At 43.6% G+C, this 26,997-nt stretch overlaps 3 protein-coding genes and 2 non-coding genes across 6 annotated transcripts; 2 read left to right on the top strand and 3 right to left on the bottom strand.

Moving 5' to 3' along the window:
- Positions 1-560: 560 nt before the first annotated feature.
- tmppe (transmembrane protein with metallophosphoesterase domain) lies at positions 561-7,625 on the bottom strand. Its single transcript, XM_035419818.1, has 5 exons — positions 6,515-7,625; positions 6,159-6,269; positions 5,313-5,478; positions 4,318-4,457; positions 561-868 (listed from the first exon to the last, which is right to left on the bottom strand). The coding sequence occupies exons 1-5, from the start codon at positions 7,251-7,253 to the stop codon at positions 678-680; spliced, it is 1,347 nt and encodes a 448-aa protein (XP_035275709.1). The 5' UTR covers positions 7,254-7,625; the 3' UTR covers positions 561-677.
- Positions 6,879-21,631, top strand: pllp (plasmolipin). Of its 2 annotated transcripts, XM_035419823.1 has the most exons (6): positions 6,879-7,016; positions 10,745-10,949; positions 11,299-11,468; positions 17,704-17,877; positions 18,312-18,407; positions 20,585-21,631. In XM_035419823.1, exons 3-6 carry the CDS (start codon positions 11,316-11,318, stop codon positions 20,690-20,692), a joined length of 531 nt encoding a protein of 176 aa, XP_035275714.1. In that variant the 5' UTR covers positions 6,879-7,016; positions 10,745-10,949; positions 11,299-11,315; the 3' UTR covers positions 20,693-21,631. The 2 variants fall into 2 exon arrangements, with proteins under 2 accessions (XP_035275714.1, XP_035275713.1); XM_035419822.1 differs by lacking the exons at positions 6,879-7,016; positions 10,745-10,949 and having other exon boundaries at positions 10,961-11,468.
- Positions 7,649-7,731, top strand: trnal-cag. The gene has a single exon. It is a non-coding gene; the product is annotated as a tRNA-Leu (tRNA).
- On the bottom strand, positions 9,380-9,462 carry trnal-cag. The gene has a single exon. It is a non-coding gene; the product is annotated as a tRNA-Leu (tRNA).
- On the bottom strand, positions 21,427-26,997 carry arl2bp (ADP-ribosylation factor-like 2 binding protein). The gene is made up of 7 exons (XM_035419821.1): positions 26,832-26,997; positions 26,103-26,172; positions 25,855-25,916; positions 24,973-25,079; positions 23,723-23,808; positions 23,141-23,237; positions 21,427-22,376 (listed from the first exon to the last, which is right to left on the bottom strand). The coding sequence occupies exons 1-7, from the start codon at positions 26,848-26,850 to the stop codon at positions 22,269-22,271; spliced, it is 549 nt and encodes a 182-aa protein (XP_035275712.1). The 5' UTR covers positions 26,851-26,997; the 3' UTR covers positions 21,427-22,268.

Here is a 26,997-nt window from a genome sequence, read left to right as displayed (position 1 = left end):
TCTCCTTGGTGTTCTGAGGTTCATTCTGGTGGGTGGCTGACTGACTGTTATCTAAGGCATGCTGTGTTGCTCTCTGGCTCCAAGTGACAGGATTACACAGTGTATAAACTTGCAAATACAAACAGGAATTTCTTTGGCTGTTTGCAAGCAACAGGCTGATTACTTGCACAGCTTCTAGATAACAGTTTTAACAGTTTAGGTGTACATGTATGTTAACAATGGTGTCCAAAGAATCAGTGGCACTTCATTTATGTGTGTGTGTGAGTGTGTAAGAAACAGATCTGGGGCGATTCCACATCAATTCATAAAATAAAATAGAAATGCCCATAAGTAACAAATGCCCATAATATACTATGAATTTTCAATTAATTAATTGAACAAAAATCTGCATTGACAACAAACAGAACTGATAAGGAATTGTCCCCAAATCTGGTTTGTGGTTGTGTGTGGATTTTGGGAATGAGAAAGCAAACAAAAAAAAGAAAACCCCAAAACAAAAAAAAACAATGGCAAACAATGTTGTGGTGCGTGTGTGTGTGTGTGTATGCGTGTGTGTGTGTGTGTGTGTGTGTGTGTGTGTGTACGTACGTGTGTTTGTGTGGGTGTGTGTGCGAGTGTGAGAGAGAGTGTGTGTATGAGTGTGTGCATGTGCAAGAGAGAGGCAATATCCCCCGCTCTCAGGGAGTCCTGAGCAGGATCTCTGTGATCTCAGCCCTGCTGCCGAGCCTCATGGGAAAGCCGTAGTAGACTGTGCCAGCCGACACGTACACCTGGCTGCTCTCCCCGACCCGATACAGCCCACAGAAGAACGGGTTCACCAGGTAGGCAAAGATGGACAAGGGGAAGATCTGTCCCGCGTGGGTGTGTCCTGAGAGCAGAGGGGAGAGGGAGGCACAGACAGGCGTCACACAAAGCTGTCTGTAACTCGCTCGTTTTAAAAACTGTCCGAATTTGCTTCGCTGCTAATTTTTGTATAGTATTAATATATCATGGTCCACTACCCCATCAGACCCAGGCTAAGTTAGCAAGGATGAACAAGTAACATAGATAAGCAGATTTCAATGCGTGCATGAGCTCACGGATTACACGATTATCGACGAGTGGCTGTGCATAATAAAGCAAATTTGCGTGATTGATAACCCACAAAGCCAATAAGAGTTGACTATTTATTTAAGAGTGAGACATATTGCACCTACACATTTGTACTTGTGAGCCTTAGAACATACAAATCTGCATGATCACAGATCTCCTTCATCCTGGAGCTCTTTGTAGTTGTAATATGCCCACAGCAAATACAGAATGCAAAACTGTGTTCAACCATTTTAGCGCACGCTTGCTTGAATGACTGCATACGATTCTGCCCCAATAGGGCTGAAGATGCATGCAATGCCTCAATTCATATGGTCCTCTGGCTCTAATGCACCTTTCTAAAGATAGAGCCTGAAATGACAGAATTATATAAGATGATTCACGAACAGAATCTATGAATAGATTCTACTCTACGCCATATTTCAAATAGAGCAAGGAAGGCAGCATGCTTTGGGCTGTTTATCTGCACGGAGATCGGCGCGGTTAGTCAATTCACGGTCCATCTAGATAAGGAAACCGAGGACGGTGAGTGTCCCGCCGAGGAGAGCAGAACAATACGTTCCGGACACCGTGATAAATCGCCGGCTTAGCATGCTACCGTTACATATTTCGCGAGGCCCTCATCCCAGCTGACCCGCAGCCGTCTAATCAGCGGATTAGTGGCCCCGCCCCCATCTCGCGAGACATGACGGACCTCCAGAGGGACAGCCCATGACGCGGAGAGGAGGAATGCCTCGTCGGTCAGGTTTCCGGAATTGGGCGTCCTCCTCATCCTACGGCCAAAAAGGACCACGGTGACCGCCCACGCCTTCACACCTCCCCGAAAAACTGACCTCCACCCCTGCAAAGTGACATCACCGTCTGTCACGGAACTTCCTGGGCTAATTCAAGGGAACCTCGCAACAACATTCCAAAGTTCAGAGGTCAACTCCATTCACGGCGTCAGTCCGCACTTAAGATTGCGCTACGGTTCGCCTGGAACACTGCATACATTCTGCGCAGATTACAGAGTTTTACAGCAATGTTTTAGCTGGGACACTTTTGGTGTAACCAGAAATGGGCAGTAACCAGAAATCAGTAGCTACAGCAACAGCGCTCTGCAAATGGAGGTACAATAAGGCACTGTTTCAGTTCGGAAACTATTTCGCAAATTCATTCTTCTCTTGAAAGCAGCTGTCATAAAAAAAAAAGAAAAAGGTGGAGCAAAACAAGTCTGACTTACACCTGACAGATACGTCCTGGAAAGAAATCTGTAAACAAATACCAGGGGTGGCATGTAGCACACAGTGATAGACTGGGCCACCAAACAGGATTTAAACTAAATTAAAACCATAAGGATCTGAAAGGTAATTACAAGAGGTTTGGGCATTGCATCCATTTGAAACAATCAGTTAGAAAATATCAGTTAGAGAAATATTTAGACCCAAAATAATAAAAATTTAAAATTAAAAAATAACAAAATAAAATAATAATATAATTGGTCTCTTATGACAAAATTACTAACATAAATTACAGAAGCTCACTCTATTAATCATGATAACTTATTCCATTAACTATCCTATCTAACTGTTAATATGTTAAATCAAAAGCATATCTGAGCGCCTATGTGATCTTCTATGTCTTTTCTCTCTGGTTTGAAGGTGAATCTTGTATCTGCACCTGAAACCAGAAGCATCACACACTCCTCCGGTTACTTACACAACTGTACAGACAGGAAATATAGATATCTTACTTCTGAGAGAAAGGGTGCCTTTTTGCGTGATCACTCTCACCCTGGCAACTAGGCACTTCATTATCAAGCAAACGTGGGACAGGACAGGGATAGGAAGGGAGCAGTGTGATGCCTTGGAAATACTGGCCTGGTTAGGGCATACGAGCTGAGTCATGAATCACCTCTTTCATGGGAATGAATGTCACCAAATTCAAAAGAAAGAGGAGTGGAGAGGAAAAAATATAAAGTCAGTCAGTCATCAGACCTTCAGATCAACAGCCTCTTTGAATAAGAACGCAAAGACCGCTGTCGTCAGGTGGGGGCCACCAGTTCTGCCCCTGGCACCTCCCGCCGAGGAGATGGCTCCCCATCTGTAGGCTCCTCCGTCAACACAGAGAGAGGAGTCCACAGATTCAGACCCAGAGAAATATTGTATATTTATTAAATAAAAAACTTATTTTTTTTCAAAAAGGAGAGACACCTAGAGAAAAAAATTCAAAAGCAAGAGGGAGAAAGTGTGTGTGTATGTGTGTGAGAGAGAGAGAGAGAGAGAGAACAAAGGGCACAGTGACATAATGTAATGCATGGAATAACACTTCTTTAAAGATGCAGTTGAGGGCAAAAAACACTTGCAGAGAGAGTCACGTCAGGACAGGGAGTCCACTGATGAACCATCATCAAGAATCCCACTCTCTGTACACAGAGTCCAGCACGCCACAACATAAACACCAGTGTATTTCCCATCAGTGTTACAGCAGACCTGGCAGACTGCACAGGAATCAAGCTTCCTCCTCTCATGGAATGATACTGGCACACTGGGATTGGACCTGACATACTTTAATAACCATTTTCTAAAAAACAATCAATTACATATTTCTATTATATAATATTTAAAAATAAGTTGTTATATATATATACAACAAAATAATATTAATAGGATTAATATACATAATATACACATTATATTTTTATTATTATCATTTATTTATTATTATATTTATAATTCATTATTTTAATCATATTATATGAATTACATACTCAATATCAGTATATTGTTTAAAGTGTTTGAAAGACAGCCGTTTATTTATTTTTATTACTGTCGACAGTGCTAAAACCTGTTTTGAGCTGCAAAGAAAACTATTTTTGAAACTTCAAGGAATGCTCAGTGGTTGGTACTGCTGGTGCCTTGCCTAAACAAATTGAGGGGAAACATGGCTGTATGTTCTCTATTCCAGAGAGTCAGTAACTCACTAAACTAGAACACGAGGATCTTGTGGTGCCCACCTTAGAGGTGGTTCCCAAAATTTCTGAGTCCAAGACACATATAAAGAGTAAATGAATGTAAATGAATGAGAGTGAATGTAAACTGAAAATGAAATACAGAAGTCAGCATTTTTTATGTGCATTTTTCTTCAAGTTAAAAAAGGTACATTGTGCAAGTCCTTCTGGATGTGAACATCTGTTCAACGCCTAAGTATAAGTAAATATGAATGCACTTTAAATACGCTGGGGCCTACCTGAGAGCACTAGGTTAATGTCAGGCCTCTCCTGCAGGGCTTGGAGGGCGGCACGTGGCTGGTGGGCCAGTAGGATGATGGGTAACTCCCAATCACAACCATCCAGAGCTTCCGTCACATCCATCCCATGTCCTGGATACCTATCATAGCACAGGTCACAATGACACATAGAACACCCTGCCCTGTCATCCCAATAAGTGAATGGCCCGCACCATTCTCAAACTGACAACACCCCCATTATCACCCAAATAAGAAATGATCGTTGCCTAAGCAACAACAAGAACATCCTTGTCACCTTGATGACTTAAAGCACATCTTGTCCCCACACAAGTTTTATAACAGAGCTCCCCAGTCTTTTGTTCTAGCCCAGCACTAAACGCCTGATTCTATTAAACATCTAATCACAATCTACAATCAAGACTTCTCTGATAAAAGTGGGGACCTCTGCTCTAAAGAAGGTTCAAAAAAGAAGGCCTCAGACATCAATTGTAGCAGTCATTCCATGCACATCTACACAAGGTATGGACACAGGTTTATGGAGAAATCCACTCATTCTTGATTTTCTTCATATTTATCTGGATTCTTTAGGGCATGATGTTATTTGGGGGAAATTCTAGATTCTTAAACTCTGAACTTCCTAATGCTCTCTGAAATATTTTGTGACCGTCTGGCTGTGCTCCATTATGCATACTTGCATTCTGCATACTTACATACTTGGTAGCACATTATTCCAAGCCTAACAGAATAAGAAAGAATAGTTATCTATTCCAGTGGCATTCATTCTTGCTATTGGAGAGCTGCAGGGTGGTTGATTTTTGTTTTCACCTTAAAACTCAGCAACCTTATTCATTCAGACCAAAGAAACCAGGTCAGATCAACGCCTTTCACTGATCAATTAAGTGTTGAGTAACAACAGAAACCCACACACCGTACACATCACGAAGGGAAGGGAAATCCAGCAGAGGCATGCGAGGGCTCATGGGAGCTGCGCTCACCGTAGCATGCGGGCCTCCAGGTCGTCCACGCCGGCCAAACAGATCCAGTCTTCCTTTCTCTCTTTCCGGAAGATCTTGGCATTCCCGTTGTGCAGGGGCTGGATGCCAAGGGAGCGCAGGTGGGAAAACCATCTCTCCACATCCGCAGTGTAGTAGTCATGGTTGCCTGAAAGCATGCACGGGAGAGGGAAAAGAAATCCATTACAAAAACTTCCTCAAAAAATCCCCAGTCATCCTCTTGCACATACTATGAAACTGAATGTTTTATTGTAGGTCAATGTAATGACAACTACTACAGGCCACGATGCTGTTAACTCAGTATCTCTATTTAATTCAATACAAATGACCCTGGATAAGAGCATAATGTAAATGCCTTAAGGTAAACGTAACGGGAAATGTAAAAAAATACAAACTTTATGAAGGAAAATGGGGGAGGAAGGGCGGTGCATTTCTGCAACCCTCACCCCCATCGCTTCTGTCTACTTTTAAAAGGGCAGAGGTGGACAGTCCAGGGGTGAGAAAGTAAAAGTCCTGCCATGTGTTTCTTCTGCCCATGAACTCAGCCACCTGATCTCACTAATTAGTCCTGCTTCCTGGCAGAGGAATTATGCTAACTAGCAAATGCAGGTTTCTGGAGGACTTCTACTTTCCAAACCTGGATTTTCCACTTCTGAAAAGGGGGCACACAGTGCCGAGAGAAGGGAAGGAGAAAAGAAGCAGGTTGTGATACTGAGAACATGTGGCAGAACTTAACCTAGGCAGAAAGGCTTCTTCATCTGTCAACCCATTCTAGTAATGGAATCTTTCCTTTTCACCCTTGACCCTTGACTCCTGACCCCGTCTCACCTGTGACAAAGTAGGATCCCAGTCGTGACTTCATGTTACGCAGTGGCTCAGAGACGGTCAGTAGCCGAGACACCTGGGAGTCAGTGAGGTCACCGACGATGACAACCACGTCTGTGGACAGGCAGACTAAATCACTCTCCAAACATCCAGTGAGCACCCAGATCAGTGTTAACAGCACAGGCTTAAAGAATTTAAACAATTTGAATCAGTGGAATGCATGCTGCTCCCCACTTCTTGTAAAAGAACTGTACCACTACTGCAAAGTAATCAAATGCAAATACTGAGGAAAAACTTGCTCTACTTGAACAAAAATGCAAATTGGTAGAAGTTATGGCATAGTAATTCTTGATAACTACCTGGATCAAGGTTGTTCACCATGGATACTATCAGCTCGAGCCTGGACCGTCCCACAGTGGGACCTAAGTGGATGTCCGACAAGAGGACAACCTTAAGGTAGTCCAGGGAGGGGGGGAGTTTTTCCAAGGCGATCTCAACCCGGACTATCTCCGGAGGCAGGGACGCGTTTCTAAGACCTAAAGCAGTGAGGATTACAGTCAATAAGATAGCCAGGATCGTTTGAACGCGACCAGAGGCGGACGGGGCAGAAGCAGTAGCTGCACATGTCGGGAGATCGGTCTTGTTCGTCGACCCGCCTCGCGCCACCAATTTATGACAATATCCTGCACAGCCGAAAGCAAACAGTAAAAACACGAGGATGAAGTATGCGCCCAAACAGCTGTAGCTCATCAGCGCCAACCAATACGGTTCTTCTCCAACCAGGTAAAACATAGACAGATGGCTGGAGTGGGCGAATATGAGAAACAGCAACACGACTCCTCTCCAGCATTGTGCTATCCGGTAAGAAATGCATATTGAGCTGGTAAGCGCCGACACAGTCTTTTTCCAAATGTAGAGCGAGCCGATTAGCAAGATAGAGTTGGCCAGCAGCAGGAACTGAACCCGGAATAATCTGGCTCGCGTAACAATGTCCATGGTCTCGGACAAGAGAGTTCGGGAAATCAGCATAGAGAAAAACACAACCCCTGTAGCGATGGCCAGTTTAATTTCCATGGACAACTTCCCCAGGCTGAACATTTTCCGGCTTGTGCTGTGTCGCTTACTGGCGAATGTGTTTACAAGACAAAGGTCAAATGAAAGACTTGTCGGGAGCACGAACAGAGAAGACTAAATCGCTACCTCCAGTTTGACGTCTTCATCATGTCCTATCGACACTCCAAAAGTCTTTAGCTAGCTAGTGGTTTACACATTCAAGCTGTGTTGATTTACTTCCGCAAGCTTGGGTTCAACTCGACGCGTTGTCCACTGGCAGTGTTGCAACGTTGCAGAAGCATTTTGCTGCTACAGGCATGCGATAGCTATGATGTCGGGTTGGGAAACTATAAAAATACATACAATTATTGACATGCGGTCAACAATTTCATACAGAGTAATTAATTTTTTTTTTGTAACACTAGTACTTTTGTCACATTGTCAGGATGGCCGAGCGGTCTAAGGCGCTGCGTTCAGGTCGCAGTCTCCTCTGGAGGCGTGGGTTCGAATCCCACTTCTGACATCACTTTTCCCCCCGTTGGAAATCGCGCATTAATATCTGTTCGGCTCCCAAAAAATTAACTCGCGACGACGTGGGTTACAGTACAACCGAGGACAGCGCAAATTTTCAGAGGTTCATAACTAGCTTGCTAAAACGTCGTAAAAATTCATATTCATACTTATCCGTAGCTAGCCAGCTAGTTGCCAAGGTTAATTCGCTTGTCCCTTTTTTAAAGGGATGTCTAAAAATGACACCTACCCCTGATTGCAGGCGAGGACAGTAGGCCATGAACCTTGAATAAGGATACCAAATGTGGAGAACAGAGGTACAGTATGCAAAAAATAGACAGGGAACTAGGCAGGGGCACAGCTAGGCATTTTGTGTTATTTCTAATTATTGTTGTAATTATTTGTAATATTAATACTGTATATGTATAAATATGTTAATATTATATATATATCAATCAATCAATCAATCAAATTTTATTTATAGAGCACATTTCATACAAGTGATGCAGCTCAATGTGCTGTACATAAAAATAAGAAAGAAGTAATTAAAAAGTGTTACAGTGGAAAAATAGAAAACAGTACAAATAGTATAAAGAGATACCAAAAACATTATACCGAGAGAGCTAAATAAAACAAAATAAAAAGATATAAAATTAAATTTGAAAATGTAAAATTTTAAAGCTGGCACCACCTGCGCATGTGTCCCACAAAACGTCCCTCAAAGGTCATCCGTGAGTGAGTGAGTGAGTGACCACAATATGCCCTGCAGGCCGTGGGAAAAATCTAAAAGAATTGCGAGCTCTCAACTAATGTGGTGTCATCACCACCTCAACGTTTTAGCCAAATAATTGGCTACATGGATGACTAGGGAGGTCTAGCTTGATAGTTACGATATCACATGCACTATTTAAATATAAATTAGGTTAAATTACATCAAAATCAGTTAAATGTGTCAAAATACAACCCGTTTGATGATGACACATACGTGTACACTTTTGACACAGAATAAATACCAAATTAGAAGTAGAAGTAGCTCCCACAAATGTTTTCAAATCGAACTGAAAAGAATTTTGAATCTGAACTAACTGTCAGAAGTGGGATTCAAACTAATTAGCCAGTGCAAAAATGAGAGAAAGCCTCCAATGCATAAGCATTATTTAGAAATGGTTATGGGAAAAAAGAAAAATGATTCAGACACACATTAATGTATGTTCATTATTTGTTATTTACTGTTTAGCAATTTTCTGAAACAGTACTATTGTAAACAATGTAAATAAACCTTTTTTATAAACAAGCACACAGTATTGATTGATTACTATTTATATGTCATTAGAATGTAGAGGCTGAGCATTCATGTAACAGTGACTACTGGCAATCGAAAGCAATGGAGTTCTTGAACACTGAATTAGATATTAGAAAAATCATTCTGAAGGGTTAAGCAAACAGATTGCACAATAAAACTTGTATATTGATATTCTATACGCAAATTGACACTTAATATATGACGGTTTTACTCGTACCAAACTATTATATTCATGGTTTTATGCATGTGATAATTTGCGGTGTCCTCGGTTGTATTGTAACCCACGTCGCCCCAGGTTAATATTTTGGGAGTCCAACAGAGCTCAATGCGCGATTTCCTTCGGGGGGAAAAAAAGCGATGTCAGAAGTGGGATTCGAACCCACGCCTCCAGAGGAGACTGCGACCTGAACGCAGCGCCTTAGACCGCTCGGCCATCCTGACAATTTACGTTGACATGATTGAGGAAACCAGTGTCCAAATTCTGGTTATATAGAAAATAAATCTCATAATTTTAATATCACATCATAGGTTGCGGTCGGATATGAACGAGCTACCAAAGCCTCCAGGTGGGGAGTCGCCGTTGTATCTCTGTTCTTATAAAGAAACAGAAAGGCAAACCGACTAGTGGACTATTCCACAAAAATTTCTGTCGAATACCACCCGTCATAAATTGGCAGTAGACCTACGTTAAATACAGTAAGACTCGTTCAATTGGAGCCTGCTTTATAGCGTCAAACATTACGAATAACGAGGACTAACAGCACGTCCAGCTCCTTCAGAATTGCAGCGTCTCCGTTTATTTGGAAGTGGTTTAACGTTTCATAACCGCGGGTGCGCTTTTCGAAGCACTAGTTCTTGCCCCTTGTCATGAAGAATGAACCTTTAAACTGTGCTTGCGTTACGCCTTCATATCCATTCCGAGAGTGATGCCATAACCAGTAAAAAAGCAGATCAACATTACAATATAACAGCAAGTAGGACTCCATCTCAACTCTAACTCTGACATACAGCGCACGGCTGAGCAGCTCGTCGGTGGTGGATCACATTCTTGATTCTTCAGACTTTGTTTGCATTCAGTTTGTTTCAAAACGAATGATGCCGCCAGAACTTTGTCTTAGATGAGACACTTATGTCAGAATGTATTCAATATTCATTATTGCTATCAACATGGTTATTTATGGTTTCACTTTGCTCAAAGACAGTAAAATGCGGTCTAAAATATGAATCCAGCAAGGACCACATTTTTTGCAATGCCACTTTTTTGTATGAAATTAATAATCTGATCTATGGCTTAAAAGTTTTTTGTAAAAAATAAAATAAAAATCAGTTATTTGAATGGTACCTGTACCTGTATTTTATGCTTGGGTTCCAACAGTAAACATTTTAATTTAAAAGCATAATAAAGTGTAATTTCTTAAAATTAAACACACATATTCACACCCAAATGTGAATTGTGGCTTACTAAAAATATGATCTATTTAGAGATTTATAAGTCACTTGTTTTATAATAAAACATGTTATACAAGCAAAAATAAAATGTAGTTTTGTAGTTGTGGCAATAAAACTTCAAAGCTAACTGAATAGGAATTTAATTGTGTGGTTTAGCTTTTGTTTTCTTGCAGCAATCTCTCTTTCGGAGTGTCAATATTTGTGTTCTGAGGTCAAGTGGTGGAATTGTTGCAATTGAAGCTGATCTTGCACTCTCTCTCTCTCTCTCTCTCAGACATGTCGTGTCATTGGAGAATCCAATGGTTTTAATCAGGGGTGATCCAATGTTTAGGATTAGGCACCTTGGTCTCACCAACTTGACCTGTGGTCTAACAACATGGGTGAAAGAGGAGGCTTCCGGAGAGCACCCTTCAACCCCAATAACCGCGCTCAAACTGCGCGTAGACCAGCTGACCCCACACTGCGTTAATATTTAACAGGTAAGCGCACCGAAACGCCCAGCGCATATAAAACCTTTCGATGTGTCAGCGTGGAGTAGGCGTGTTTACGAGACAGAGAGAGAGAGAGGAGGTGAAAAGAGAGAGAGAGAGAGAGCGAGCGGTAGAGAGAGAGAGAGAGTGTGTGGTATAAGGAGCTGCCGGGAGACACCTGTCGAACTGGAAAGAGGAGCCGCAGAGGTGACGGTGGCTGGAACCGCAGCGCAGCACTAATCATCTATCGCCGCCCTTCCTCTCCACGCGCTTGTGTGGGCTCCAGCCGCCAGAAGTAACGACATCGCCCCCCCTTTTTTTTTCGGATTTCCCTTTTCTGCCTTTTTTTTTTTCTGAGGCGGGCGGTCCGGAGCCATGGCGGACTTTCCGGCCAAGGTGAGCACGGAGACGAGCTCCCCCCCGCCCCAGGGCGGCGGGGACCGCATCCAGGCGATGGCGTCCCGGTACGTCACCATGGACATGGACTTCCTCAGGACCATCCCAGCCGGCCTGATGCTGGTGGAAATTGTGAGTGAAGAAACACGCCGTCTGCATCCTTTTCCCTTTTTCCCCTCTCCCTCTCTGTGTCCCCTTATCCCGACATTCCCCGACTGCATTTCGGAGAGCTAGAGCTCCGCTGTGTCCCCTCTCAGATGACTGGGGTGTCCCAGAGGAGATAGGGGTGTAAAGACAGACAGGACTCTGCATGTAAAAAAAAGTTTGCATGGTCATATAGCTTTTATTTGAAAGTATTTTTTATGCAACCATTAGCAGTTGTCATAGGAGTAGCATTAGTAGATACTGTAATAATGGTAGTAGAAGTTGTGATAGAAGGTTACAAGCAGAAATGATCATAACAGACCTTTCAGGTTGGGAATTAAGAAATCAAACTAATGCCTGTTTCACAGTTTTTTTTACTGGAATTTATTGTTCACTTTTGATGGGTATTAGGGCAATAGGAATGTCTAATGTTTAACTAACCGTTAGATCAATCAGTGTTAATTGGGCCAGTTCTGGCAGAGCCTCATTAAAGTGTGTGTCTGGGTGTAGGTAGCAGTCAGCCGTCACAGAGTACATATCGGGTTGGCTTGAGGGATGAAGGAAACTCGCCACACTGGTACTGCCTCTCAGGTGTGTCTCTGTCTGGTGTGCTGTCGCCACATGTCCTGTTCATCTGTAACAAGGGGGAGTAGCTGCATTCTGTTCCATTGGCAAACAGTGTCCCTCTGTTTTTTGAGCTTAGTGGCAGAGCTCATGCGTGGTTCATTTGATGTGGAATACTGAGCTAACACTCATTCAGCAAAAAAATGCGACTTTCTTTCACCAAGGCTAAAACCCGCCTCGCCACGATCCTCCCCAGGGCGGGGTCCCAAAAACAACCTTCCCATCCACTGTGCCCGGACTCCGACCTCACCCCCACGCCCCTGTCTTTCTACGTTGCCGCTCATTGCCCGGGAGGGTCGGCGGCTTAGCTGTCTCACGCCCCGGGCCTCAACCCCAAACACTCAGGGAGGGTGTCGAAACAAATGCGGCGGGCGGAGAGGCCAGTCTACCTGCCCCGGCGAACACACCTGCCCAAACAAAGAGAGCCTTTAATAATGCAGGTGAGCACCAGCACTGGTGTGTGAGTCTCCAGGGGAGGGGTGCACCAGGGGCCTCAGTGTTTGAGGCAACTCTCTCAGATACAGTCCCCGCCCCTAACACCGCTCAGACTCCAGCACAGCCTGTCAGCACAGAGCGTTCTTACACCAATCTTTGTTCACATCTATAATACATACAGTATAATACACGGAACCAGGAAACGCCCGTGGGAAACTTTTATTTCTCTCTTCTGGGTCAGGTATTTGGTTATCAAATATCCCAGAGTAATAAGAGAGAGAACAGGACGACGAAAGCCATTTGCATTGAGCTGTAATTTTTTTTTTTTTTTTTGCATGCTTATTGTATGAAATGGACTGCATTTATAAATGGAATGCATTTGTTTTTTTATGAAGAGGCATGGGAAATGATGTCACTACCACTTTCAGACCCTGGCAACAGCAGCATTCCTCAAGAGTATTCATGTGAAGCACATATATCAGATATGTTCTCGGTTGCTGAATAATCTTGAAGTCCAGGAAGTACCTGTGTGAATACCCTTAAAATGCAGGAAGTTATTGTGAAAATTTTTAATGGGTTGAGCAAAGTCATTTTATTTTGTTGCTGTGGCTGCAGAGGACTTTGACTCAGTCACTGCATGGAATGAGACAGTGGCCTGTTTGAATTCTGCAAGTGGGCAAACACCACAGTGGAGAAAAATCCACATGTCAGCTTTGGAGAGGCGATATGCTTTTTTTGGGTGGGGGGGGGGGAGATTTTAAAAGGTTGTTATGGCTCAGGTATGGCTGTGTTTTTGTGCTTACTGTGAAGGAAAAAATATTAAACTGGTTTAGAGCGTACTGGTCAAAGTGGAAGCGGATTGTTTTGAATTTACCCAGTACTGCTCTTCACTCACTGTGCCGTGGACATTTTTGTCGGGCTAAGTGGGCGAAAACGCGAAGGGAGTCGGGTGTCATTCTTGGGGTGCGCCGGTAAACTGCGAAACACGATCCCGCCGGTAAATAATAGATCACGTCATTACTTTGCATCGTCTGAGTAATCATTTTGACTTTATCGTTCAGTGACCTAGACGCACGTGGTACATTTCTGTTTAGGCCCTTGTGAAACTTTAATGCCATAAAAACTGTACATTTTAGCCCCACCCCTGTACAAGAGCAGTCCTACAGAGCCACAATGTCTGCAGGTGTTTATGGTTTCCTTTCAATCAGCAGCCGATTGAAACCTTGGAAACAAGGTGTGCGGACTTTTTAGCTAATCAGTGACTTAAATTAATCACTTATGTGCTGAAACACAATGAACACCAGCAGAAAGTGCGGTCCTTAAAGACTAACACGCCTGCTATACACACACACGCCTGCCAGTGAAGGGGTGCTCCTCTATCACCTTGAGCACTGTTTGACACTCAAATCGGGGACAAACATCAACTGGATAAGATTAGAACTAGGCAGAATTTTTCTGTGTAATCCCCATCCCACATCAAATATTCCACACCGGACTTAATCAGCACTGCTTTCTTACACTGGGATAGCCTCCCCAGACGAGCCCATCCCATTCGCCAGATCGCTTTTTATTAGCCAATTGAGACTTGCAGAGGTGGAAAGTCCAGGTTCAGAAAGTAGAAGTCCTCCCCAGTATTTTGTTATAATCACCTGTATTTGCTAATTAGCACAATTCTTCAGCCATGAGGTTGAACTACTTGGTGAAATCAGATGGCTGAGTTTATGGATGGAAGAAACACATGGCAGGGCCTTTAGTATCTGATCCCTGGACTTTCCACCTGTGGAGACTTGTATTAACAACTGGGGTGGGGAACCCTGTTCCTGGGAGGATCCGTTTCAGGTTTGGCAAGTTCCTGCTAATAATAATTTCATTATACATCAATGGCAGTTCCTTTTTTGTATTAAACGGTAACAGTACTATACATATTGAGACGCAAGAATAGTCGTCAGGTGTCATTCATAAGTTCATCAATAAAAGTAACTAGAATGACAGATGATGTAAATGATAGGGTTAATGAAATAATGATCCAGAAACAGATACAGCCCTCCTGGTACCGGCTTTCTCACCCTTGGTCACGAGACCAGTTAGCATTGTGTCAAGCCTCAGCGCTTCTCTCAGCATTTACTACAGTGGTTCCCAACCCCATTCCTGGAGATCTGCCATCCTGTAGGTTTTCATTCCAACCCTAGCAAAGCACACCATATCCAACAGCTAGAGATCTTGTTGTGCTGCTAATTAGTTGAATCAGGTGTGCCAAATTAGGGTTGAAATGAAAATCTGCAGGATGGTAGAGCTCCTGGAACAGGGTTGGGAACTACTGGTTTATGCATGAGCAGGCACGCTATCTTGTGCTATAACAACTCTCTCACCAGAACGAAATGCTTCCTGATTTGTATCAACTTCTAATCTTGTTCAGCCAGATCATTTATTTGAGTTGAAATGTTTGATAAAGTCATGATTCATGAGTTACAGCTGCTGACTGTACACCTATCTATGGCGAAAAGTCTTTAACTGTCATAACCAGCACTGTTGTGACCCAGTTTATAAAATTGAGTCAGACGGATTGATTGAAACAGAAATTGCACGCAGGGGCCTGTCAGGACTGGAGTTGTGCACCCCTGCTTTAGGATAAATTCCACCTAATGTTGCCAACAAGTCTTGGAAGAAGGAAAGCGGTTGAACTGGATATGTTCTGGCAAACCTTTGGCTGAATGCTGGGGCGCCTCCAGGTTTTGGGCAGAAATGGGCAGTGACAACATGCCAACAGTGGTGAACAGTACTGCAAAAGGGAGATCAGCCAGATTACCTCATGATTGCCATTTTTAGAGCACGGTGACATCTCTGCCCATATAAAATGTCTCCATTTCTCATATGCATTAACACCATAAACAGCAGTGTCAGGTTGTCTGGCTGATTATAACACTGCAGATATACCTTATCTAGAATTCAAATTAGAACAGAGAATTCCACTGTATAAAGCAAGCCTTTTGTGCATGTACTTTTACTGGTGGAGTGATGTCATCAACACGATGCGCTTCCAGCCAGTTGGGTTCTGAAATGAGAGCTGATCAATCCCTGCTCTCTGGCAACCTCTGTGCACTGTGAGTCAGTCCCAGGAAGTCATGTTGTTGAGACATCTTTAAGAAATGGGTCATGAAAAGCAGGTGAAAAGGCAACACACCCTTGATCAATTGGGACTATATGACCCTGGATTTGTCCAGCAAGGTAGGGTTGCCCTCAGTTCCATATTAGCCAGAACATCCTGTACTTGATGTTACCTTTGTCCCACAAATAGGCCTTTTGTGATCTGTTGTACTTCATTACAAAATTTGCTTATTATATGGTTACCATGCATTGCAAATGTAATTAACCTGATACATATTCAGAACTAAGTAGTCTTAAATTTAATCTTTTTCACATTAGCAGGAGTCACTGCGCTGTGCCTTCTAAGTAAGGGAATTCTGGAAACCATAAGCTTCAGTGCTACTCCGTTTCTCAACCACCAATAAACCGTCCTGTCATCTCTCAACCACCAAAAGACCCTCCTGTCATCTCTCAACCACCAAGAAACCCCCCTGTCATCTCTCAACCACCAAGAAACCTTCCTGTTGCCTCTCAATCACCAATAAACCCTCCTGTCATCTCTCAACCCCCAAGAAACCCCCATCATCTCTCAACCACCAAGAACTGACATGTTCACTTCCAAAAATGGAAAACTACTATGGTCTGGATCCCCAGTTGAAAGACAGGGTAGACGTAGTGCTGCTAATGTCATCAAAATGGTTCCAGGCCCCACCAGATATGCTAGCAGTCATGTACAAGACATAAAGTCTGCATTTGAACTCTTCATAACACCATCAATGCAAAAGGATATTCTTGAGATGACAAACTTAGAGGGGAGGCGTGTGTATGGTGACATTTGGAAAGAGCTGGGTGTGACCCACTAGCAATCCTATATTGGGTTGCTTATTTTGGCAGGAGTGTACAAGTCAAAAGGTGAAGCAACAGCAAGCCTTTGGAATGCTGACACTGGTAGGGCAATTTTTCCAGCCGCAATGTCTCTGGAGACATTTCATGTTTTCTCCCACATTATACGCTTTGATGACAGAGAAACAAGCCAGTGTTGACAGGAGCGTGACAAACTTGCACCTATCTCGTCAGAATGAAGAATTGATACCCACGGGTGCCTAGTTGAGCTGTTATGTTAATTTTTTATCGAAACTCAATTCTGGTGACTAATTTAATTTTTATTGGTAATGTAATGTAATGTAATAATTGGTGTTTCTTCATTATTGAATAACTGTCATGTGTTACTTATTGGTGTTCTGAAGTGTTTTCTGAACCTAAACATTTGAAATGTTTGACATTTTAAATATTTTTTCCTGGGGTCAAATTGACCCTGAACATAAAATGTTACTATGCTTGATAATAAAGGGTGTGTTTCTTTTCAAATGTTATTTTTCTTTTTTAATGAGCACTTAATACCAACATAAAGCCCTGCAAACACTAAAACATACTTTGCTCTCAATTTTAGGTCAATGAATGAGATTGTACAGTCATTTGCATATTTCGCAATAGTCATATAAAATCAATACTTGATGTATAAGGGGAGGAAGGGGGAAGTCATGTTTTATTTACTGGGCTATTACGATGGTCAGTAGAAAGGCCTAAAGTAGCTGAGAGAGAAACTTGGGTAACACTTTCAGTTACAATTATTTTCTGCAGGTTTATATTGCTTGGGTCAAATTGACCCCAAACATAAAAGTTGTTAGTTAATTTGAACATAATAGGAGGGTTAAGCTTCAGTGGTACTCTGGGGCTGGGTGTAAGGGACATTAGGTTGATTTAAGTCTAGGTTGATTGGACTGTGGTTCTGTCTGGTTTTGTACTATTCTTGATGCATTTGTATCAGACTCCTTTTGACTGTAGGTCTATTGGACTGGTTCTGTTCAGTTCATAATTATGGTTGTATTGTCAAGGTGTATACAACCGTTTGTCTGGCATCTGGTTCTGTCTGATCAGAACCAGATACCAGACAAACTGATGAGTTATGTATGTCTGTATCTCGCCTAGGGTCTATATGACTGTAGGACAGGATTCAGGTTTCTCCTGGTTCTGTGCTAGCCTGGGCGTAGTTGTATCTGACTCTTGGCTTTTCCCCCAGGTGTTGGGGCTGCTGGTGTGGGCCCTGATTGCAGCCAGTGGCTATGCCAACGTCCCGGCCTACGGCTGGGTGATGTTCGTCAGCGTGATCTTCTGGCTTCTCACCCTCTTCCTCTTCTTCGTACTCTTCTTCGGGGTTCGGAACAAGTTGGGCTTTCTGCCCTGGCCTCTGATGGTAATTGGCACACACACTCACACACACACACATACACATGCACCCATGCACACACACAATCAATCAACACTAACAATGGAATGATTGTTCATGAAAATATGTACTTCAAAATTGTGTAATGTGTGTATAAACGCATGTGCTTGTTACATCTGAAATGCCCGTCTCGCCACAGCAGTCAACACCAAAATGTACTCACTAAGGTACAATTCTGTCTTGGCTGCATTGTCTCCAGACAGACTGCAGAGAAATTATTATCTTTGGCAGTGTGACATAAAAGACCACAAGTAATGAACTCCATTGATACAGAGAATATTTGAAACCTGTTTATTCAGCATGGCACTGTTTTAAAAGGCTGTGTTGAATGTTTATTTGCTGGAGTGCTTTGTGTAGAATCATAACCCATAATTCTCCTGTGTCTCATCTCTCTCTGACAGCTGCTGGTCTTCAATGCAACAGCAACGATCCTCTACCTCTCAGCTTTCCTTGCCAATGCCGCATCTGTGTACAACAGCCACCAGGGGGCAGCAGCGGTGAGTGCAGGGCAGGGAACAGGTCTGCTTACCGTGGTGTCTACCCATATAAAGCTTTGCTAGCCTCGTGCCACTCCAACAAGGGCAAATACACAAGGGTAACCCTTTGTCTTTGGGTGAGTTTTCATGAAATACATAATAGATACAGATACCAGCTGCTGTCAAACTGATTTTAGTCAGTAAACACTACAATTGTTTCAATTTGATTACCAAGAACATGGTAACTCCGCCCATATTGAAGTCCATGAAGCCTCACCCAGAAAGCCAATCCCGTCCCCTCCTCCCAGCCTGCCTCCACAATAGAAGAGGGTGGAGGAGCTCCAAAGAGACTGAAAAGCTGGATAATAACTAGACTGGGCTGTGAATGAATACACACACTGTGGGGCAGGGGAGTTATTTTTGAGAGAGACCAACTTCCCTTTATTACACGCACAAAACATCCAGTTACTTGAAATCAGCCCTAAATATACCCATCCATCCTAACACTCCAGATTACAAGGTGGATTCTATGGCATGTTTAAGTATGCAATCCTTCGCTTACATCTCTGGTCAGAGTCCAGAGCCTATTTACTCAGTAGCACCTGACCAGCCCCACACCCCCTTTCACAGAATAACCGAGCATTGCTCAAGAATCTGATTCATCACAGCATATCTGACAGAGTTTATCTCATATATTTATATACCCCAGGCATTAGATCATTGCCAGCAACGAATCATTTTTTGCCTTTTTGTAATTGGGAGGGGGGGTGGCTGTAGCCTCTACTGGTCATAGGAGTCTCGATACAGGCTGTAGCCCTGTGTGAAGATAAGCATTTCTGGCGTAATAGTTTTGACATGTTCAATACGGTCAGATGAGAAAAGGTAGCGGGATTCAGAGTTTATAGAGTGGGAACCCAAACATGTTCTACATTGCGGTAAGCAAAAACCAGTAAGGTTTTCCTTTGGAGGACTGCATCCGGAAAGAAATGTCTCTCTCAGCAGTTGGTGAATTACACAGCTTTGCAAGCAATTGGAAAATCCTGTTGTAAACAAACGTAGTTCTGAAAGGAAATCGTTTGTTTTCTCTCTCTCCCGCCAATCACAAGATATCCCTGGAATGAAATTGTGAAGAATTGTCCACAGGATCAAACATTTTGCTAATGCTACTCTAACGCTGCAAAACGAATGACAAGCTCAGCAGTATAGAGCCTCACGGATCAAATATCTTTCTCTCCAAGTACACAGGTTCAACCAACTCAGGGGGGCTGAGAGAGTGGGCTACACACCCATTCCCACTTAACACTCCCCCCAACAGGAGAGCAGGCCACTTCTTTTCAACGTCTTTGTTATGCAAGAGACAAACATTACACTGTGTTAAAAAGTAACCCCAGGTGTCACTCTCCCAGAAAGTTAGGGGCCTATAAAATCTGCCCTATAAACACCCTGCCATTTTAACAAGAGAAATAAAATGTAATCATTGTGGTCATATGACCTGAAAGGGTTGGATAAAAACCGTGAGCACAACTTGCTGATTCATGATCGGTGTGCTGTTTCTGACTCCATTCTCAACTCACTTTATTTGTGCAATTACTCACTGGGTCAGACTGCAAATAATAGACTTCAGCTTTTGTCATGCACTTGACAAATATGTCACTGCAGTGTTTCTGGGAAAGGCAGATGTAAACCCTCACAGTAAAAATGATTAAATGAGTAGACCAATTTACTGGGGGGGGGGGGGTGTGTGGTGTATTGGTTGAAACAGGCCCTGCAGCCAGGCTTTTTTTTAGTGAACAGAACTGAACTGGAATTGATCGTAATGTGCATGACAGCTGAACCCTCATCAGTTAGGCGCTGTCATTAACCAACTCTGACCAGGAGCTTGCAACAATGGGACCCAAGAAGCCTTGTTTAAGCTGCTTGTAGGGACTACAAGTGGCCTGAGAAACTGCGTAGACTGCCCAGTGGTCCTCCATCTTGGTCCTGAATGGAGGTGTGCAGGACCTGCTGGTTTTACTGGTGCTCAGCACTTAACTGACAAATTAAAACTGTCGATTACTCGCCTCACCCGGGTACATGGGTCTCAATTTAAGGTGAAAAGAAAAACAAGCAGACCCTGTACCCACTTACCTAATTTAGGTCCACTGCTGTGCTCACTACGTGACAGGAACACTGATATCTCTCTCTCTCTCTCTCTCTAGTTCTTTGTCATTGTGGTGACGTTGGCCTACGGCGCCAGCACCTTCTTTGCCTTCTTATCTTGGAGGGGAGACGGGAGCAACGCCGCCAGCAGCACTGTCCCAGCATAGGCACACCAGACACCCCCACCCCCACAAACGGACCAGCCACACCCCTCCTTCACCTCACAGTCCCGTCCCAAATACCTACCTGTACCCCCCGCCCACCCTCATGGACTCGTACGTGAAACAACCCGGGCGAAGAACTCCAGACGGAATGAAGACGAGACAGTAAAGCGAAGACCCTTTTTGTTTAAATGGCACGCGTCACTCCGGAAGTGTCACCATGACCACAGAGGCGGGTCCGCTTGGGGACTGGAGACGGCTGTAGCCTGTCTATTCGGGGGGGACTTGCTAATTAGCACTCTTCCTCAGCCAGGTGGTAGAGCTAATTAGTGAAATCAACTGGCTGAGCTCATGGGTGGAAGAAACACATGGCAGGACTTTTACTTACTGACCCCTGGACTTTCCACCTCCACAACAGACACAGACACAGACACAGAGACACACACACACACACACACACACAACCAGTCATGCACTACACAGACACTCTCTAACACACTACAGACACATACACCAAACTATGCATACATGACACAGACACCGCCTTGCGCTGACACACGCATTTTTAAAGCCTGTTCAGAGCTGTGACAGAGTGTGATTATCTTCGCTGCGTATGTGAGAAAAAGCTGATGTTTTTGTATTACTCATTTTCAAAGACCGTAAAGCAAACTCAGCAACAACACTGTTGCTGGCATTGTCCTTTAATGTCTGTATTATTTATAAACGGCAGTGTGACAAAGACTCGTTGGACTCTTTATTCCAAATAAATCCATATTTACAGAAGACACTGGCAGAAAACAAAACAAGGCCAGGTCAAATACACCGACAATTAAATACAGAAAATATTTATAAAATTGGATAAAATTGTAGATCTCTCATTACAGAGTCCCATCGCATAACGTACAACACCTAGGGATGGGACAACACAGAAGCGGATGTGAATTTTTAAAGAACATCTTTCACCACTGAAAGAACGACTGTGCAAAACGGATGCTATTCTCCCCATTACAAGACTATTGTATTTTAAATCTCAATATTTTGAGAAAGCAAGTCAGACTCTCTCTTCTTCTTGAAGCGACAACGGGTAGCTATACTCCTTCCAGCTCCACCACGGAAACTTCTAGTCAGGGATCCCTGAAACTCCGCTAAGCAACGACGGCTCGCAGAGCACAAAACGAAATAAAGCGTGAAATACATCTCAGTTAAAAATCAAATACAAAAACACTGACGACGCAAGTTCTCCTTGGGCGCTTCTGAAATGATTCCAGCTACCCCTGCCGTGCGATGCCGAAACATTCACCCGAGCAAAACGCTGGGGCGTGAGTTAAAACGTTAAAGAACGGTGTAATATCTTGTGTGGTAACCACGTCAGCCTTCAACTGATCAAAAACATCCAATATATACAAATGAAGGTTCGGCAGCGAGACTCGCTGCAGTGAAAACAAGGTAATCTGGTGAATACAATTTAAATACAGGGAATGTAGTTAGTGGTCTTTGTTAGTCCTTTGTGCGTGCGTGTGTGAGTGTGTGTGTACGTGTGCATGTGCGCGATTGTGTTTCCTGTAAGTTGTCTTCAAGGGGGTCACTGAATCTGGGAAGTTGTGCACGTGGTGAAGGGTGGAGAGGGGGCGGAGTTCAAAGACTTAACAACCAATCCGGCGCTGAGGTCCAGCCCCCTTCCCTCCCGCTCCTGCAGACACAAGAGCAGAAAGGGAAACAATGAGGCAAGGGAAAGCTGGGCGGAGCTACTTTACTGTCCATCACCGACCTGAGCGAGCCTTCCAGAGATATCTCTGCATAGCAAAACACGGTGGTTTTGCACAGATAAGAAAGCCACTGACAGCACATGCTAGCTCCACCCATTTTGTGCTTCACGATGCCTTCCTATCTTTCCTCTCGTTTCAGGGAGACTGAGGAAACTCAGCCACCAGACTGAGCACTTCCTGCAACCCGCCGCCGAGCGGCTCCGCCACGGCATCTCACAGTACAGGCTATTCAAAAAACAGCCTCAGGCAGTGACCATAATGTAAACCAATCAAATGACTAGAAATAAAAGAAACTAAAAATCTTTTTTTTTTTTTTTAGTTTTTTTTTTAGCAAAGAACACTGGGGTGTAAGCTAAAAGCTGGACACTTAGAGTGCTCGACAGTGCTCCCGTTTTAGGAGCATTTGCTCCTGAAAACTTCAAAATTGATGTGTGCTAACTGGAAAAGTAACTTCACAACTTCTAACTGGTATGCACTGGCACGCTCACAAATTTTTAAACTTAGGAGCACAGGTGCTCCTTAGAAAAAATGTTAGCATGGACGCATCTGACGTTATAAGACTACATACTTAGGGACAAGAAGTACATTTTAGATAAAAAGATAAGCTGTCTCTGTGCACGTGACACTAAGCAGCGCAAACTGTGATACTGATCAGACACACAGACTGAACGCCTTGGCTTTGACTCACAGCTTTGTAATCCAGAAACATTTCTTTAAAGGCCAGGAAGTCTGTGAAAGTGAGCAGCATGTCAAAGATGTCTCCGGAGACCTCGTCCTTGTGCTGCCTGAAACAGACAGAGGGAGACGGGGAGGAGAGATAGAGATCAGTCGCCGCGCATCTCGGTCAGATGCAATCTCTCCGCGCTCACACGCGAGCTCAAACTGTGCCCGGAAGCAACGTGCTGCCACCTAGTGCCATGACATAAAACAGCTGGGGGTGAGACACCAAAAGTGGAAAGGGGGAGTTCAGTGGTTAGGGCAGGAGTGTGGAGCGGTATTCACAGAAGCAGTGCGACACAGTTGGTCAGAGCAGCAGTGTGGAGCAGCAGTCAGAGCAGCAGTGTGGAGCAGCGGTCAGAGCAGCAGTGTGGGGCAGTGATCAGAGATGCAGTGTGGAGCAGCGGTCAGAGCAGCAGTGTGGGGCAGTGATCAGAGATGCAGTGTGGAGCAGTCGCCAGAGCAGCAGTGTGGAGCAGTGATCAGAGCAGGAGTGTGGAGCAGTGGTCAGAGAAGCAGTGTAGAGTGAACAAATGAAGGTGGTTATACTCACTGGAGTGAACGAATGAATGAGTTCATGCTAAATCCAGGGATTCTTTCTACCAGCTGCTGTTCAATGTCTTTTTCCAGCAGCTCAATCTGAGAGAGAGAGGACAGCTCTGTGTTTGAGTGTGATGCACATATAAGTAACATGTATACATTATGTACCGTTCATGTCTACAGGAAGACCTCTCGCATATGTTCTGGTCTTGCCCAAAGCTTGGAACATATTGGAAGACTAGCAGTCATTCCGGCAACAGCTAATGGGGATCCAAAATAAACAATAAAAAATATTGGTCTTCGATTTTCTATGTATTCTCGACGCTGTTGAATAACAGGTTATAGCCTTGCCCATTACTGGCCATCTTTGGGGTGCCAGGGGAGCCCCTCCCCTTGCAGTTCCAAAGAGGTCGACATGATGCTTTCGCAACACTTCTAGCCAGGCGAAGAATACTCTTAACCTAGAAATCGCCTACGCCTACTCCCCCCCCCCCCCCCATTCCATTCTCTGCCTGGCTGGAAGATGTGATGTCGTTTTTGCATCTAGGAAAGATAAATTTTACACTTAGAGGGTCTAGCAAGCGCTTTCTAAAAAAGTGTCAACCCTCTGTCTCCTATTTTAATGGCTTATCTGTTCTTCCCCCTGACTGATTGTCTATGTTTCTACACGATACCATCGGCCTGTAGCGGGCCCCTGATTAATGTACTCCTTAACCTCATGGCCAAATACAAACAAGTTGAAGATTTATTTTTTTTCTCTCTTTTTCCTGGCCATCTATTCACTCACCCCATTGTTAGTATTATTGTATTGGCTTTCATTGGTTATTGCTGTCTTCCCCTTCTTATTTAAAAAAAAATTATTATTATTATTTTTTTCTGTAATATGTGTTGTTGTTGTTGTTGTGCAGGGTTTTGGCGGGGTGGAAGGGTGGGAAAAGAAAATATGAAAAATGGTGACCTGTAAACCCGGCATTGTGTTTATTGCTTGCTTATGCTTTTCACCAATAAAACTATTTATAAAAAACTTAAAAAAAGAAAGTGCAGACGGTCAGCTTTATTTGTGGATATTTACATCCCTATCAGGAGAACCATGCAGGAATTGCAGCCCTTACAGACTGCACTGTGGGTCTGTGTGTTTGAATTTGAGATCAAGTGATCAAGTATTAATGCGCGCGTGTGCAAGTGTGTCTGTCTGCATGTATGAATACGAGTGCTGGTATGCAGTTTAATCAACGCATGTACATGTCTGTGTGCACAACTCACATATTCATGGAAGATGGTCATGTAGCTGAGCTTGTTCTCCTCGGAGTCGTCGAACTCCAGGTAGTATTTCTCCATGAAGCCCTGCTGCAGCTGCTGAAAGCGCTCCTCTGAGGAGCACAGGCAAGAGCGTCAGCGTACTCCTCACCGAGGTCCCCACACAGCGCCCACATCCTGTACAGCGCGTAGCCCACTTCCTGAACCTCCCCAGGGATGATGAAGCAGGGATAAGACAGATGTGATGTCACTTTACCCTGCAGGCTCAGCAGAAGTAAGTATCTTCCACTTCCACTGATGGCGTTGTTCCATTTGCTGTTACCAACATACCTCGCAATTGGCTGAGGTCCTCTCTGGTTTCTAAGTGGTAACCCCTGAGAAATCTATAGTGACGACACCAATGTCCCATTTCTATTTTACCATCCCTACCACGGGGTAACAAAACAGGGATTAGACAGTCGTGATATCACCTTCCTCATAGAAATCAAGAGAGGAGCTCTTCCAATCATTTGTTGTTAACAACCAAAAGAACAATGCTGAGAGTGACTCTGACTGATGGACAATTTCTGGTTGCTTCCCAGAAATTCTATCAGGAATATTGGAAGTACAGCCAGAAAGTATCCAACCATTATTGTAGGTGTTGTTCTACTGGTGTCAGCCACTGTACTTTGTAATTGGTGTAGCTCTTCACTGTTCTACCAGTATGGTGACATCATGACAGCCTTATCCCTTGCTGATCATCCCTGAACCCACAGCATTAAATTTAGTGAAAAACATACCTACACATAACTTCCTGTACAGCACCTCAATCCCACTGGTGGTGAAAGTGTCTCGCATATTTTTCAGTGGTCAGCAAAGGTAAGTGTACTGATGCAAGCCGACTCTTACCCATGATGATGTCCTCGATATTCCCAATTACTGTATCAAAGGCTGCATCTGCATCCGACGAACTAGGAAGAGGAAATACGATGTTCTGTGACAGGGTATTATTGTAATGATAGCGATGATTAACACGCATTATGCCTTCAGCCGGATGGAATAAATTTCATTGCTTGTCAATCACTCGCAGCAATGACACAAATTCTCCTGACGGGAAATATGAAGAAAAAAAAAAAAACACACACACACACGCTTACTTGGACACAGCGAAGTCTTCCTCCAAGTCTTCCATCTCAACTGCGTTCTCCTCGCCATCCAACAAAACATCTTAGAAAAGCCACAACGTCCCGCTTAAAAAAATTAACACCGCTTCACAAAGACACAGTCCAGCATGTACCGTTTCCAGGTAACTGACCTAGCCAGTAAGCAGCGACCCAGAGAGGGCCAATGTTGTTAATCAGTATTAGCCGATTAGCCCACTGTGGCACCGTCTGGGTATGGGAAGGCACGCACACACAAACGACAGCAGCCATCACTATCGTATTTAGCTAACAATTGCTGACGCCTTACAACTCTCACATTGTTCACTTTGCTAAAAGTAGGCTAACGTTAACGGAACGAAATTGTAGCACACCTGCTATGACAATCGGCTACGCGTCAACGATTGATTATGGGCAGCCAAGCTGCTATGTACATGCCAGCAGTCAAGTGCTATTAGCCAGCGAACGTTGCGTTTATGTAATTCTGTTTAGCAAAAACGAAGGAAAAATATAAATAAATGCAAAACATATATATGCTTCACGTATAAAGCTAGCAAGCTTGCTAAATTATCAAGCTAACGATATACAGCTAACGTTGACACAATGTTTTTAAAAATTGTCTCAAGTCGGCTTATTTTCAACATAGAACTAGAAATTATTTTTCATCTAATATATACCATTATTTCTGAATTTAGGTTATTAAATAAGTAAACATATTTGACTTACTTCTTTGTCTCATAGCCATCCTCTTTTGGTTGTCTTTTACGTTAGCTCTCTTTCATACGGTTCCACAGCAACGGGAATACGCGCCCCAATCATAATACAGTCCGTCAAGAATATTCTTTCGAAGTGACTTTAGTTCCGCTCTGTAATAAATTAAAAGAAATCCACA

The sequence above is a fragment of the Anguilla anguilla genome, chromosome 5, assembly GCF_013347855.1.
Source record: "Anguilla anguilla isolate fAngAng1 chromosome 5, fAngAng1.pri, whole genome shotgun sequence".
Taxonomy (NCBI): Eukaryota; Metazoa; Chordata; class Actinopteri; order Anguilliformes; family Anguillidae; genus Anguilla; species Anguilla anguilla.
The sequence above is the reverse complement of the archived record's forward strand: the minus strand, read 5'-3'. Positions and strand labels throughout refer to the sequence as shown.

What these genes read in the sequence shown, in the direction of transcription:
- arl2bp (XM_035419821.1), bottom strand. An exon ending in TGACCATCTTCCATGAATAT is followed by an intron (nt 23,809 to 24,972) that starts GTGAGTTGTGCA and finishes TCTCTCTCTCAG; the next exon opens with ATTGAGCTGCTGGAAAAAGA. An exon ending in TCATTCATTCGTTCACTCCA is followed by an intron (nt 23,238 to 23,722) that starts GTGAGTATAACC and finishes TGTCTGTTTCAG; the next exon opens with GCAGCACAAGGACGAGGTCT.
- pllp (XM_035419823.1), top strand. Translation starts at nt 11,316, where the DNA reads ATGGCGGACTTTCCGGCCAAGGTGAGCACGGAGACGAGCTCCCCCCCG. An exon ending in GCCTGATGCTGGTGGAAATT is followed by an intron (nt 11,469 to 17,703) that starts GTGAGTGAAGAA and finishes CTTTTCCCCCAG; the next exon opens with GTGTTGGGGCTGCTGGTGTG. An exon ending in GCCACCAGGGGGCAGCAGCG is followed by an intron (nt 18,408 to 20,584) that starts GTGAGTGCAGGG and finishes CTCTCTCTCTAG; the next exon opens with TTCTTTGTCATTGTGGTGAC.
- tmppe (XM_035419818.1), bottom strand. Translation starts at nt 7,253, where the DNA reads ATGTTCAGCCTGGGGAAGTTGTCCATGGAAATTAAACTGGCCATCGCT. An exon ending in GGGATCCTACTTTGTCACAG is followed by an intron (nt 5,479 to 6,158) that starts GTGAGACGGGGT and finishes GCATGCTTTCAG; the next exon opens with GCAACCATGACTACTACACT. An exon ending in CTGGAGGCCCGCATGCTACG is followed by an intron (nt 4,458 to 5,312) that starts GTGAGCGCAGCT and finishes GTGCTATGATAG; the next exon opens with GTATCCAGGACATGGGATGG.